This window comes from Haliotis cracherodii, unplaced genomic scaffold (assembly GCF_022045235.1).
Source record: "Haliotis cracherodii isolate W230 unplaced genomic scaffold, xgHalCrac1.p SCAF_2, whole genome shotgun sequence".
NCBI classification, from domain to species: domain Eukaryota; kingdom Metazoa; phylum Mollusca; class Gastropoda; order Lepetellida; family Haliotidae; genus Haliotis; species Haliotis cracherodii.
Genome location: NW_027266275.1, coordinates 3286908 through 3301138, shown reverse-complemented (window position 1 = coordinate 3301138; position 14231 = coordinate 3286908). Strand labels below are relative to the sequence as shown.

Genomic DNA, 14231 nt, shown 5'->3' with positions numbered 1-14231 from the left:
TGCTAAACAAGATGTGTGATTGACTGCCGAGCATGAATCTATATGTCCTAAATAAGATGTGTGATTGACTGCCGAGCATGAATCTATATGTCCTTAAATAAGTTGTGTGATTGACTGCCGAGCATGAATCTATATGTCCTTAAATAAGATGTGTGATTGACTGCCGAACATGAATCTATATGTCCTTAAATAAGATGTGTGACTGACTGCCGAGCATGGATCTATATGTCCTAAATAAGATGTGTGATTGACTGCCAAACATGGATCTATATGTCCTAAATAAGATGTGTAATGGACTGCCGAGCATGAATCTATATGTGCTAAACAAGATGTGTGATTGACTGCCGAACATGGATCTATATGTCCTAAATAAGATGTGTGATTGACGCCGAACATGGATCTATATGTCCTAAATAAGATGTGTAATGGACTGCCGAGCATGAATCTATATGTGCTAAATAAGATGTGTGATTGACTGCCAAACATGGATCTATATGTCCTTAAATAAGATGTGTGATTGACGCCGAGCATGAATCTATATGTCCTAAATAAGATGTGTGATTGACTGCCGAGCATGAATGTATATGTCCTAGATAAGATGTGTGATTGACTGCCGAGCATGAATCTATATGTCCTAAATAAGATGTGTGATTGACTGCCGAGCATGAATCTATATGTCCTAAATAAGATGTGTGATTGACTGCCGAGCATGAATCTATATGTCCTTAAATAAGTTGTGTGATTGACTGCCGAGCATGAATCTATATGTCCTTAAATAAGATGTGTGATTGACTGCCGAACATGAATCTATATGTCCTTAAATAAGATGTGTGATTGACTGCCGAACATGGATCTATATGTCCTAAATAAGATGTGTGATTGACTGCCGAGCACGAATCTATATGTCCTTAAATAAGATGTGTGACTCACTGCCGAGCATGGATCTATATGTCCTTATATAAGATGTGTGATTGACTGCCGAGCATGGATCTATATGTCCTTAAATAAGATGTGTGATTGACTGCCGAGCATGGATCTATATGTCCTAAATAAGTTGTGTGATTGACTGCCAAACATGGATCTATATGTCCTAAATAAGATGAGTGATTGACTGCCGAGCATGAATGTATATGTCCTAAATAAGATGTGTGATTGACTGCCGAACATGGATCTATATGTCCTAAATAAGTTGTGTGATTGACTGCCGAGCATGAATCTATATGTTCGAATAAGATGTGTGATTGACGTCCGACATGAATCGATATGTCCTAAATAAGATGTATGATTGGCGGCCGAGCATTAACTTTTTAGTGTCTAAAGGTACAGCAGATAAAATACACTTTCAGATTGGTGTCTACATATACACCAGACAGGTAAAATACACTTTCAGATTGGTGACTACTTGCACACCAGACAGGTAAAATACACGTTCAGGTTGGTGTCTATATATACACCAGACAGGTAAAATACACCTTTAGATTGGTGTCTACGTGCACACCAGACAGGTAAAATATACTTTCAGATTGGTGACTACTTACACACCAGACAGGTATAATACACCTTCAGGTTGGTGTCTATATATACACCAGACAGGTAAAATACACCTTTAGATTGGTGTCTATATATACAGCAGACAGGCAAATACACCTTCAGGTTGGTGTCTATATATACACCAGACAGGTAAAATACACCTTTAGATTGGTGTCTACATATACAGCAGACAGGTAAAATACACTTTCAGATTGGTGTCTACGTGCACACCAGACAGGTAAAATACACGTTCAGGTTGGTGTCTATATATACACCAGACAGGTAAAATACACCTTTAGGTTGGTGTCTATATATACACCAGACAGGTAAAATACACCTTCAGATTGGTGTCTACGTGCACACCAGACAGGTAAAATACACCTTCAGGTTGGTGTCTATATATACAACAGACAGGTAAAATACACCTTTAGATTGGTGTCTACGGGCACACCAAACAGGTAAAATACACCTTGAGGTTGGTGTCTACGAGCACACCAGACAGGCAAAATACACCTTCAGGTTGGTGTCTATATATACATCAGACAGGTAAAATACACCTTCAGATTGGTGTCTACGTGCACACCAGACAGGTAAAATACACCTTTGGATTGGTGTCTACGTGCACACCAGACAGGTAAAATACACCTTCAGGTTGGTGTCTATATATACATCAGACAGGTAAAATACACCTTCAGATTGGTGTCTACGTGCACACCAGACAGGTAAAATACACCTTCAGATTGGTGTCTACGTGCACACCAGACAGGCAAAATACACCTTCAGGTTGGTGCCTATATATGCATCAGACAGGTAAAATACACCTTTAGATTGGTGTCTACGTGCACACCAGACAGGTAAAATACACCTTCAGATTGGTCTCTACGTGCACACCAGACAGGTAAAATACACCTTTAGGTTGGTGTCTATATATACACCAGACAGGTAAAATACACCTTTAGATTGGTGTCTACGTGCAAACCAGACAGGTAAAATACACCTTCAGATTGGTGACTACGTGCACACCAGATAGGTAAAATACACCTTTAGATTGTGTCTACATATACAGCAGACAGGTAAAATACACCTTTAGATTGGTGTCCATATATACACAAGACAGGTAAAATAGATTGGCCTTATGGGCCACCGTAGATTTCAGTTCGTGAAACACCAATATTGCATTTATACAAAGGATACAGCTTAATGTGTTCGAACATTGTTTTATTTCACATCAATATGCGATACTCGCATATATGGCAACCTTTGAAATGTGTAGTATTTACAGTGACTTAGTTAGCCAGCATGAAGTGTGCACCCTAAAGAAAACTACACCTTGCAAGGTTTAGTTCGATACCGCACGTCACTATTTTGACGTCACACCGCTCATTGTTCTGCAGTGGGCACGGGTGGCCCAGTCGTCTGAGGCGCCGCGATTCGCTGTGCAGAGTTGCGTCCCTTGGGCACGCCAGAAACCTATGATTGTGGGTTCGAATCCCGGTTCGCCCCGATTATGTTTCTAGGTTTGTCATCACAATACCCGCGCTCGTGGGTTTCACCGGGGTGGTAAACGTCTGAGACCTGCATCACTTCGGGCTTTCCTCCCACATTAAGCTGACACGCTGCGATATAACTGGAATACTGTTAAAAGCGGCGTTAAACCCAACTCACTCATTGTTCTGCAGAACATTTGAAATCGAAGTGGGCAAGAGACACGCGCCAAATGTCAACCCCTCCGTTGTCTCCGGAACTTACAGAAGTACGCTCTCTCAGTCGAATTCTACTGTGTTTCCTGCACAAAATGTATTGTCACACATACTATGAATATTGTAGTTTTTGCAAATATGTTCTCTATAATCTATAACAGTACGTATACCTATTCAGCAGATCCCTACCGGCAATGACTGATAAAGAAGTACTTTCCTTTTAATAACATCTTCCGCGGTGATTCGGTCGTCATTTCGGCTGATTAGGTGATTATCATGATTTGATTCTTCTGACTGACCAGTTTAGAATCGAGTATTCAATAACATAAGGCCTGAGCACAGCTACATTCCTTCACACAAATTTATATACATGAGTGTTTTTTTTAGTTTGATTTGGTTGTTTAACGCCGCGCTCAGCAATATTCCAGCTATATGACAGGGGTCTGTAAATAATCGAGTCTGGACCAGACAATCATGTGATTAATACCATGTGTATCGATCCACGCAATTGGAGTCGATGACATGCAACAACCAAGTCAGCGAGCCTGACCACCCGGTCCCGTTAGTCGCCTCTTACAACAAGCATAGTCGCCTTTTACGGCAATCATGGGTCGCTGAAGACCTATTCTACCCTGGATCTTCACGGGTCTGGTATGTTTTGAAACGCCCTACAAATCTTTAAGCCTAATGCTTTTAAGAAAAGTTTAACTAATATATGTAGCTCCATATACATGTAGGAGTACAAGGGATTATCCACAATGACCGTGCCTGATGCCGAAGTCGTGTACTGTCGTCAATATCATTGATGCGAGGTGGCACATCTTCGTGCTTGCTAAGGAGAAGAACTTAATAGAAGTATCAATCTTCTCGCATTTTTAAAAATTATACCATATTGTAAATTTCACTTTCGTATAGTTGCATACATCCACGTAGAAAACTCCCACGCACGCATACACGCACGCATACACGCACGCACGCACGCACACACACTCTACATCATACTGAATGTGTAACATTTTCGCCATCCACAAAACAACAACAACTAATTGATATTTTTCATTGTGTTCTTTATACCATGTTGGTTCACGACAATGTTATGGTCAAGTTTGTTCCAGCTTTTATGCTTTGGTAATTAAATCGGTTCAAAACGAGTAAAACTCGTCTTTTTAACCTTATGCTATATGCACATTGCTTCACAACAGAATCACCTTCTCAGACACAAAGAAGCGGGTAAACAAACGAATTGGAAATAAACACGAACACACTGCCAGTGTGACCTCCGGATACGGAACAGGTTCCCGTAGGAAGCAAAATGAAGGGATTTGTTTCAGGGATTCCCACGGCTGACTGGATTTGTACCCAGAAGCAAGAGGCGGTGGGTGGGGACATCCCGAGTGTGCCTGCTAGAGCTTCAGGCTGTCCACGATCACTCCGCAGCCCTGATGCGCTCTCTCCACCGTCATGGGAGCAGCTGGAAGAGTGAAACCGTATACATCAACACCCCTGTTTCAAGAGTAAGATGAACACAAGCTGTTACAGTCAAACAGCGTTGTGTCGAACTTTGATGTGTCGAACTTACGGTTGTCTCGAAGTATAAGCATGGTCCCTGAGTATTTTTTAAATAACCCACGAGGTACGAGTAAATAATATCGAGGTAAAAATCCTTCTTTTTTCATCAATATTGGTTGTGTCGAACATCGGATAACTCGAAGTATTTACGAAGGTCCCTTCAACTTCGACACAACAGTGTTTGACTGTATATTACTTTCATCCTTCCTTCCTTCTCACTTGCACGGTTCAACCATGTTCAGCACGAGTGTTTTACCATTCTTACTGCTACCATGCCACATGCAGCCACTCTAGACTGGTCCTTCTGTAGAACGAGATACTGATGCTTCTCAGACGTTGCTCTTTATCAATGTACAGATACGTTTAACAAATACGTTATTAATTACACGGATATGTACATGATATGACTCTGCACTGGGCTAACTTATATAGAATACCCGTTTAGGAACATTTACTCGGCACAACTTGCAGCATGCTATTAAGTAAGAATTGTCCGACAGAATATTATCTATTGAAGCCAAAACAGTCTAAATATGACCACACAGACTCCGGCTTGTGTTTTGCATCTAGTTTTTCAATATTGAATATAGGTTTATGGAAAATTGGTACGTTGGACAACATTGTGACAAATTGTCAATTTTTAAATGTTTTTTAACATTATCAAAGGTCTGCGTGTCTGAGTAAATTCTATTCACATGGTGCTTTGAAATGTTTGAAATGTCCACTGTAAGGCGTGATACATGTACATGCCTACTTGGGCGGTGGGGTGGCCTGGTGTTTTAAGCGTTCGCTCGTCACGACGAAGCCGAAGACCCGGGTTCGATTCCCCACATGGGTACAATGTATTAAGTCCATTTCTGGTGCCCCCGGTGTGATGTTGCTGGAATATTGCTGAAAGGGGTGTAAAACCATACTCACTCACTCACTCACTCACATGCTTACTGTGAATATCAAACAGGGCATTAGACGGGCATCTTTGACATCGATTGGGAATATATGCGACGCTGTCTATGTAAATAGTCATGACACTGCTGTATGAACGACACATGCATACTTCAGTTCATACGACCGTCGTACTGTGTGAACAGCCCCCCAGCAGCACCCCTCACCTGACTCCTGGTACTTGCTGTCACCCGTCAGGTCAAGCCTGGCCGCACCCACTGCGTGTTTCAGGGCAAAGAAAACCCCTGTCGACAGCATAATAGGAGGTTCCCCCACCGCTGGAGAGATAAACATGAGACTATGGCATTTGTACACAATTTGAAGGGACGTAAGTGAATGGACGGTTAAGGTCACTGATCTTTGCCTGAGATGCGTTCATTATATCCCATAGCAGGTGAAACACAAAGCACACAATGCTGGCACGTCAGTATATTCACCAAATATGTCTGGATGTATACTGTCTCTATATTCAAAGGCGTATCTCAAGTGTTAAACTGCTTTAATGAAATATTTGAATGTTGTCTCAGCCAGGGCTGCATCTTCAGCCCTTTTCTCTTTGGAATATTTACTGATAATCCAGCAAGGGAAATTCAAGACCTGATGTCATACAGGTATTTCTTGTCATGTTACACTTATTTCTTATTTCTGATACAGTGTTTGCCCTACAGAAAAGAATAGATATGTAGGAAAGGTATTGCTGTTATTACAAGTGATCGCTAAACCTGGATAAGACAAAAGTTGTTGTCTTAAAATTGCCGGAATTCTTTCAAGATATGAAAAGTAGAAGTATGGTCTTAATCCAATTGATTGTGTGTCATCTTACAAATATTAAGGTTTATGGTTTGCAAGGAATGTATCTTGGTCAAAACGCCGTAATAGTTGTACATCTCAGGCTAAAAGAAAACTGTTTCTGTCTTGAAATCACTTGTGATACTTAAACCCATTATTTATAAACTTTTGTTAAGGCACTGATGCAAAGTTGTTCCCATTTCCCGTATGGTACTAAAGCTTAGGGGTATAAATAATATTAAAGAATTACAAGCTGTACACGCACCTGCTTGTGAAAGATTCCTAGCGGTCAAATCCTCCACGCCGAATCATGTCGCTCGAGGTGAATATGTAGATATCCACTCAATATATTGGCTTTTAAACGTTGTATCAACTATTGGTGTAAACTGACAAAAATGCCTGATTCACGGTATCCAAAGAAAAGTTATTTACAGTTATATTAGCAGTTTGTAACAGACCAGGCATCAAATTTAAAGTCTCACTTTATGAATTTGGATTTATTTAGGAAAACCACAGAGTTAACTGAGGAATCGTTTATAGCATAATGTATTTGAAGCAGGATTGACATGCTAATATGTGTGGTTGTTCTACAGTGTTTCATTATTCATTGTTCAATTTTCTGTAGAGTCTTATATAAATAAAATGACACTATCTAAATTCAGATGTGCTACTACATAGTTCCCTTGTAGCTCAAATCAGATAATCTATTTTACAGGTAGATATGTACATGTACCTAGGGAACAAAGACTATGCAAGACTGGTAGTCATGTTTTGCAATGTACGATGTGTTGGTAATCTGTAATGTGTACAAACATCTCCGCCAAATATACTTACTTCAGAAATATTATGTCCATCTATCACGGGTAAAAAATTAAAATACTAATGTCTACTTCAATGAAACAGTTTTAAGAAATTCCTCTACCTTCATCTACCGTGCAATGAATATTAGAAAGCTTAAGTTATTATGATCGGCAACACTATACAATGCTACAATGTGTAACTGAGCTGAGTTGTTTACTGTGCAAGACAATGTACCAAGTGCCGGTGGCCTACAACTTTACTGAATAAAGAATGTTAAAAATTACTATGAGATATGGTGAATGTTTAGAGTAATGGCCATGTTAAACACGATGGAGCCTTCTGGTGGATCTGGGAGCCAATGGCTTCCTAGTTGTACCGTGACCTGCTCATGGTCAATCCCCGGATGAACACGATATGAGATTCTACACTTGCTCCCGGGTGTCACTTAACTGGTAACGTAAACCATCTGCACCACGCTTGGCTTCCCTGGCACGAGGCTGACACGAGGCAATCCATGCAATACGCTGCACATACCTTTAGATCCCCTTACGCCTTGTGGACACGGGGAGTCGGGCAGCAGGGAGATCCTCCAGTCCATTGGTATGTCCTTACATGTCGGGGGCTTGTAGTCCTGATGATAAATATGAAAACTGACGAATATGATAATGATAGGTATGAATATAAGGATGAAGGAGAAATGCTCCAAGGAAGCGCTACAACACCCACGATAAAGACACGGCCTTGTCCTATCATCCACCGGAGTCTATTTCCTCGTTATTACTGTTTGGAGCCAAGAACAGGGGGTTGCTGAACTGTAATTCGTTAATTCTTGCAATAATGCAATTGCCGTTTGTGTCATGAATGCGTTATGTATGAATGATATGTATTCTATGCTAAATATCGATAATATATTAATATCACAATGACATCAGCAATTTAATAAATGCTTATAAGGGTATTTAAGAAAAATTAATCAGAAATATAATTGATTGTAAGAAGAAACAAATTGTTCTTCATTAGCGTTTCAAAATGAAGGACACGTCAATTCAAACACCATGAACCGTATCATCAGTGAAGCTGAGTGATTCGCAACTACCCCATGTGCTTCCGTTTGCTGTTTGACATTTGCGATAGACGTAAGTAGGGAATCAGGTCATGAATTTTATAACTATAAACGCCAATATCGTAATTGAAGTTCCATTACTTGTTGACGTCAATACATTTTCATCATCAACGTCAATGCACTTCATCGTCAACAATAACGCACTTTTCTGCCGAGAGAGGTTTAATCATTGCACGATCATTAAACAACGCTGCTCAACCCTATAGTCATATTCTATCGCTCACCACAATCTCCCTGAACATTACTATTCTTGAAAGCATGACACTCTCAGTACTATATCATAATCCTATCGTTGTGTCAGTGCATTCGCTAAGATATATATGTATCAATCATACAAGCGTGTTATTCAAAATCACCACCATTCTGTAAGCAGTTATTTAAAGAAAATAGACAAACAGGGAAAAGCTTCAAATAATAATATTCTGAGACTTTACTTCAGTGCAAACATGGTGTGTATGACTAATTTGACAGAAACCCCAAAGAGCTGACGCATATACGCTTATCAGTTTGATGAAACCCATGAGCACGTGCTTGGATTGGAATTCTGATCAGCAGATCCTGTCACGGCTCAGGGTAGAGCATTCACTTACACTTCCAATGACGAATACAAAGTTACCAATAAGCAACTGTTAATCAGAATGGACTGTCCGTGCATTGAGACATGTGTCTAATCAGTAGAGATCAGTATAACAGATCAGATCAGTATACCCATGTACTGTTGTTGACGACTCTGCCTGTGACGTCATCATACACAACTCTCTCCAACAGGAGCCCTCCCACGCCCATCATGAAGGCGCCCTCGATCTGGCCTATGTCCAGGACTGGGTTCAAGCTGTAACACGAAACATCTTGTCTTGTGAGGTGAGGTGAAATGGGATTAACGTCGCGTTCAAGTTTATGGAACTTATATTGCGACGTGTGTGTGAGTCTTGACGTGCGTCCCATCTTTTAACGCTTGTTTGTATGACGCGTCCAGGGAATAGAAACACCGACCTCAGACGGTCTAGCGCTAGACTACGAAGGCAGTCAGTCTTTGAAACCTCGTCAATTTCAATTCTTCTGAATCACTGAAAATATATTATTCTGTAGTTCGAGCCAAGCCACGGGCGACCATAGTGCTGATACAAAAAACGTCTTAAGTTTCCTTTGTTTGTTTGCTTGCTGTTTAACGCCACACTCAGCAATATTCCAGCGGTCTGAAAATAATCGAATCTGGACCAGACAATCCAGCATCGATCCTCGCAATTGGGATACGATGACATGCATCAACCAGGTGAGCGAGCCTGCCCGCCCGATCCCCTTAGTCGCCTCTTACTACAAGCATAGTCGCCTTTTATAGCAACCATGGGTGCCTTTTCTAACTTGAATCTTCACGGGTCTCGTCTTAAGTTGTAACCGGTATATCGAATTCGAGTTAACGAGGTTTCACTGTATATGAAACTAGATTCACATCTCCTTCACTTTGGCTTTACTTAGCAATATACACAAGACGAAATATCTGGGACATTGAACCTTGGCCGTTGGCTTAAGGAGCGAGCTCTTTCACCCCTTGACTGCAGGTCTCGGACGTTTACCACTTCGGCGAAACCCACGAGCCCGGGTATGGTGCTAAGAAACCTAGAAACATAACCGGGGCGAACCGGGATTTGAACCCACAATCATAGGTTTCTGGCGTGCCCAATAAACGCAACTCTGCACGGCGAATCGCGGCGCCTTAGACAACTGGGCCACCCGTGTCCCCGACACTGGAGTATGAATACATTATGTATCGACTGGGTGTAACATATCAGTCATGTCATACTACTCCAATCAGGAGCGCGTGTAGCCCAGGCAACGCACAATTACCGCGCAGGGTTATGTCCCTTAGTATTAGACCAGGATCAGATGATCTTTAATTGGAATTACCGTATCACCCTGAATGTGAATCATGGTTTATCACCGCGACACCACTCACTCACTCAATACACACTCACTCACCTTTCGCCACAGTCATAGATGATATCCACCCTCCTGATATAGTTCTCCCCCGTCAGAACGTCAAGCTCCACCTCACTCGCCCCAGCTGCGAAGGCACAATAGGCAGGGGAGTAGGCACCCCCTTGCCATTCTGGTTTCCATCTGAAATACATTTGCAGTGTTTTATCGACCCCACAAAATCAGTTACACGTGTAGTTATAACTAAACGTGCTTCAATGAGAATTACAATGAGAAATTTAATGAAATGAGAAATATGAAATAATGAAAAGATTTGACGTTTACACGATACACGGCTTTTCCATTGGACGAGAGGTCGGTCACATGACCGTGAAATTGACTTTCATCAGTGTCTGAACGACACAATTTGACGTTCATACGTTTTTCACGAGACCCTGCTTTTGAAATGACGTAAACACTGACGGACTACTTCCACATTAGTCGGGAAACCCCTGGGAATTCCTTAGCACGAAAACATACATAAGCGTCAAACTTTCTGACGTTTCTTGATGTATAGTGACACGCTGAACACAAGATTAAAGGTTCGAAATAATCAGAAAAATATCGTAGTATCGACTCGATCCGTGTCTTGGGTGACAGTGACCGTCTACAGCAATCTATGAATTTACCTAAGTGTCTGTTTGACACATCTTTAATCACCTTTCAATGATCGGCCAGCTGACCAATGATGACTGACACATGTAATCGCCATTCAATAACAACGTCACGTCTCCCGTCACGTTTTTCTTGTCGGCCATTTTGACGTCTTTTACTTGATGTAAATGTATTAGGACGCGCTGTCATTGTGACTGACTTTCTGAGGTAGTTCTTAACAGGCCTTCCTCATCTAATGAGGATATTATTTGAGCACATTTGTTCTAAAGAAACTACAAAAGTCTTCCCTTTTGAGTATGTTGAGCATACATACGGTCATGTCACCTCTCGTTTTGAGGAACTATTGTATTACGCCATACAGCTGGTTGTTGTATGGCTGTTAGTGTAAACATGAAGTCACACGTACTAAATATACTTGTGTATCGATTAAGGTCTACGTCCTTTGAGGTAAAACTAGTGATATAATAAATAATAAGAATTGCATTTCACTTTGTGTGAGTTCATTGGAGTACGAACCTTCATAGAGTGAAGACCAAACATTGTATGAAAGCTCCGACGTTCATACAGTTTGGCCCTCACTCTATGAAGGTTCATTCTCCAATGATCTCACTCAATGTGAAAGTCAATTACAGCCACTGTATTGAAAAGGCGGAAACTAAGAGATGCTGACATAACATGAACTATAATATGGAAGACGACCTTTCTGCACCATATGAAATTCATGTATTTCGCAGATTGGTACCAAATGTTGTTGTGGATGCCAGTCATCAGATTGAGATGACACCCATGGCATTAATACCGCTCTATATACTGTCTATCAACGTGTGGCCCATCTATAGGGATCCTGGGTTTGAATTGGTCCCCAGCAAACTATTGATTGAGTGGTGAGGCTCGAGATGACCTTCGAATAGTATCTTTCCCTTTAATGATAATAATGATAATGATAATGATATGGTTGTATGCGTGTCACCGTACCCCGACGGTGTGTATCGTTGTTTCAAAATATTGATCACTTGATATTCTGGCATTGATACTTCATTCTTTATAGGCCGCCGTCACATAGCTTAAATATTGTTTAGTGCAGCGTAAAACAATAAACAAACAACAAATAAAACAACGACTTGGTCACTTTGCCCTTGACTGAACACACACGCACACGGGGGTGTTGCCTACTTGTGTTTGGCTGCCAGTTCGATGCCGAGTTTAGAGCACGCCCTGATGACAGTTAGCCAGTCAGCACCTTCAGGAACATTCTTCCTGACTGGTTCCATCCTCTCCTTCAGAATCTCACAGCATCGCAGGGCAGACTTAAAGATAGGAACGGCACAACATAAATATAGAATGCAACCTTGGGACCTAAATATGCCTTAAGTGAGAGTAAGTGTAAGAGAGTGAATAACGACCGGCGTATGACCTGTATAATAACCGGTGTATGACCTGCATAATGACCGGTGTATGACCTGTATAATGACTGGTGTATGAATTGTATATTAATGACCAGCGTATGACCTGTCTAATGACCGGTGTATGACCTGTATAATGACCGGCGTATGACCTGTATAATGACCGGTGTATGACCTGTATAATGACCGGTGTATGACCTGTATAATGATTGGTGTATGCCCTGTATAATGACCGGCGTATGACCTGTATAGTGACCGGTGTATGACCTGTATAATGACCGGTGTATGACCTGTATAATGACCGGTGTATGATCTGTATAATAACCGGTGTATGACCTGTATAATGACCGGTGTATGACCTGTATAATGATTGGTGTATGAATTGTATAATGACCGGCGTATGACATGTATAAGGACCGGTGTATGACCTGTATAATGACCGGTATATGACCTGTATAATCACCGGCGTATGACCTGTATAATCACCGGTGTATGACCTGCATAATGACCGGTGTATGACCTGTGTAATGATTGGTGTAAGAACTGTATAATAACCGGCGTATGACCTGTATAATGACCGGCGTATGACATGTATAATGAGCGGTGTATGCAATGTGTAATGAGCGGTGTATGACCTGTATAATGACCGGTGTATGACCTGTATAATGACCGGTGTATGACCTGTATAGTGATTGGCGTATGACCTGTATAATCACCGGTGTATGACCTGTGTAATGATTGGTGTAAGAACTGTATAATAACCTCGTATGACCTGTATAATGACCGGTGTATGACCTGTATATTGACCGGCGTATGACATGTATAATGAGCGGTGAATGACCTGTATAATGACCGGTGTATGACCTGTATAGTGATTGGCGTATGACTTGTATAATGACCGGTGTATGACCTGTAAAATGACCGGTGTATGACCTGTATAATGACCGGTGTATGACCTGTATAATGACCGGCGTATGACATGTATAATGAGCGGTGTATGCCATGTTTAATGAGCGGTGTATGACTTGTATAATGACCGGTGAATGACCTGTAAAATGAGCGGTGTATGACCTGTATAGTGATTGGCGTATGACTTGTATAATGACCGGTGTATGACCTGTATAATGACCGGTGTATGACCTGTATAATGACCGGCGTATGTCCTGTATAATGACCGGTGTATGACCGGTGTATGACCTGTATAATAACTGGTGTATGACCTGTATAATGAATGGCGTATGACCTGTATAATGACCTGTATAATAACTGGTGTATGACCTGTATAATGACCGGTGTATGACCTATATAATGACCGGTGTATAACCTGTATAATGATCTGTGTATGACCTGTATAATGACCAGTGTATGACTGAAAAATGACCGAAGTATGACCTGTATAACGACGAGTTAGGTACAAACTGGATTACATGACATTCGATAAAGTCAATCCTGAAGCTCACGTTCACAGCCAGCTCGCTGGTGGAGCTGCCCGCCGTGGGGAAGTTGTTAACGCTGACGTGGGAGGTGTTTGGGCGGACCTTGATGGTTGTGACTGGTATACCCAGACTGCTTGCCACCGCCTGTGCCACCTGGATAGCAATAGAGTTGACGTTTACACGAGACATGCTACAGCACTGTTGGGTATGTACCTCAGTTAGGCATAGTCACGGTTACTATGTTATAAATGTATCACCCCACACCGCCATATACTTGAGGCACGGGTGACCCAGTCGTCTAAGGCGCCGCAAATCGCATATAGAGCTGCGTCTCTTTGGGCACACCAGA

The 14231-nt window shown here is 41.5% G+C and overlaps 1 protein-coding gene across 1 annotated transcript in view; it reads right to left on the bottom strand.

Annotated features, from left to right (window-relative positions):
- Nucleotides 1–4539: 4539 nt before the first annotated feature.
- LOC139469473 (uncharacterized) overlaps nucleotides 4540–14231 on the bottom strand; it is a 54335-nt gene continuing 44643 nt past the window's right edge. Inside the window, exons 28-34 of the mRNA XM_071251654.1 lie at nucleotides 13907–14035; nucleotides 12217–12350; nucleotides 10432–10572; nucleotides 9163–9286; nucleotides 7866–7962; nucleotides 5909–6019; nucleotides 4540–4701 (exon numbers count right to left, since the gene is read on the bottom strand). Coding sequence (XP_071107755.1) covers nucleotides 4634–4701; nucleotides 5909–6019; nucleotides 7866–7962; nucleotides 9163–9286; nucleotides 10432–10572; nucleotides 12217–12350; nucleotides 13907–14035 — 804 coding nt within the window. The 3' untranslated portion in view covers nucleotides 4540–4633. The remainder of the gene's footprint in view (nucleotides 4702–5908; nucleotides 6020–7865; nucleotides 7963–9162; nucleotides 9287–10431; nucleotides 10573–12216; nucleotides 12351–13906; nucleotides 14036–14231) is intronic.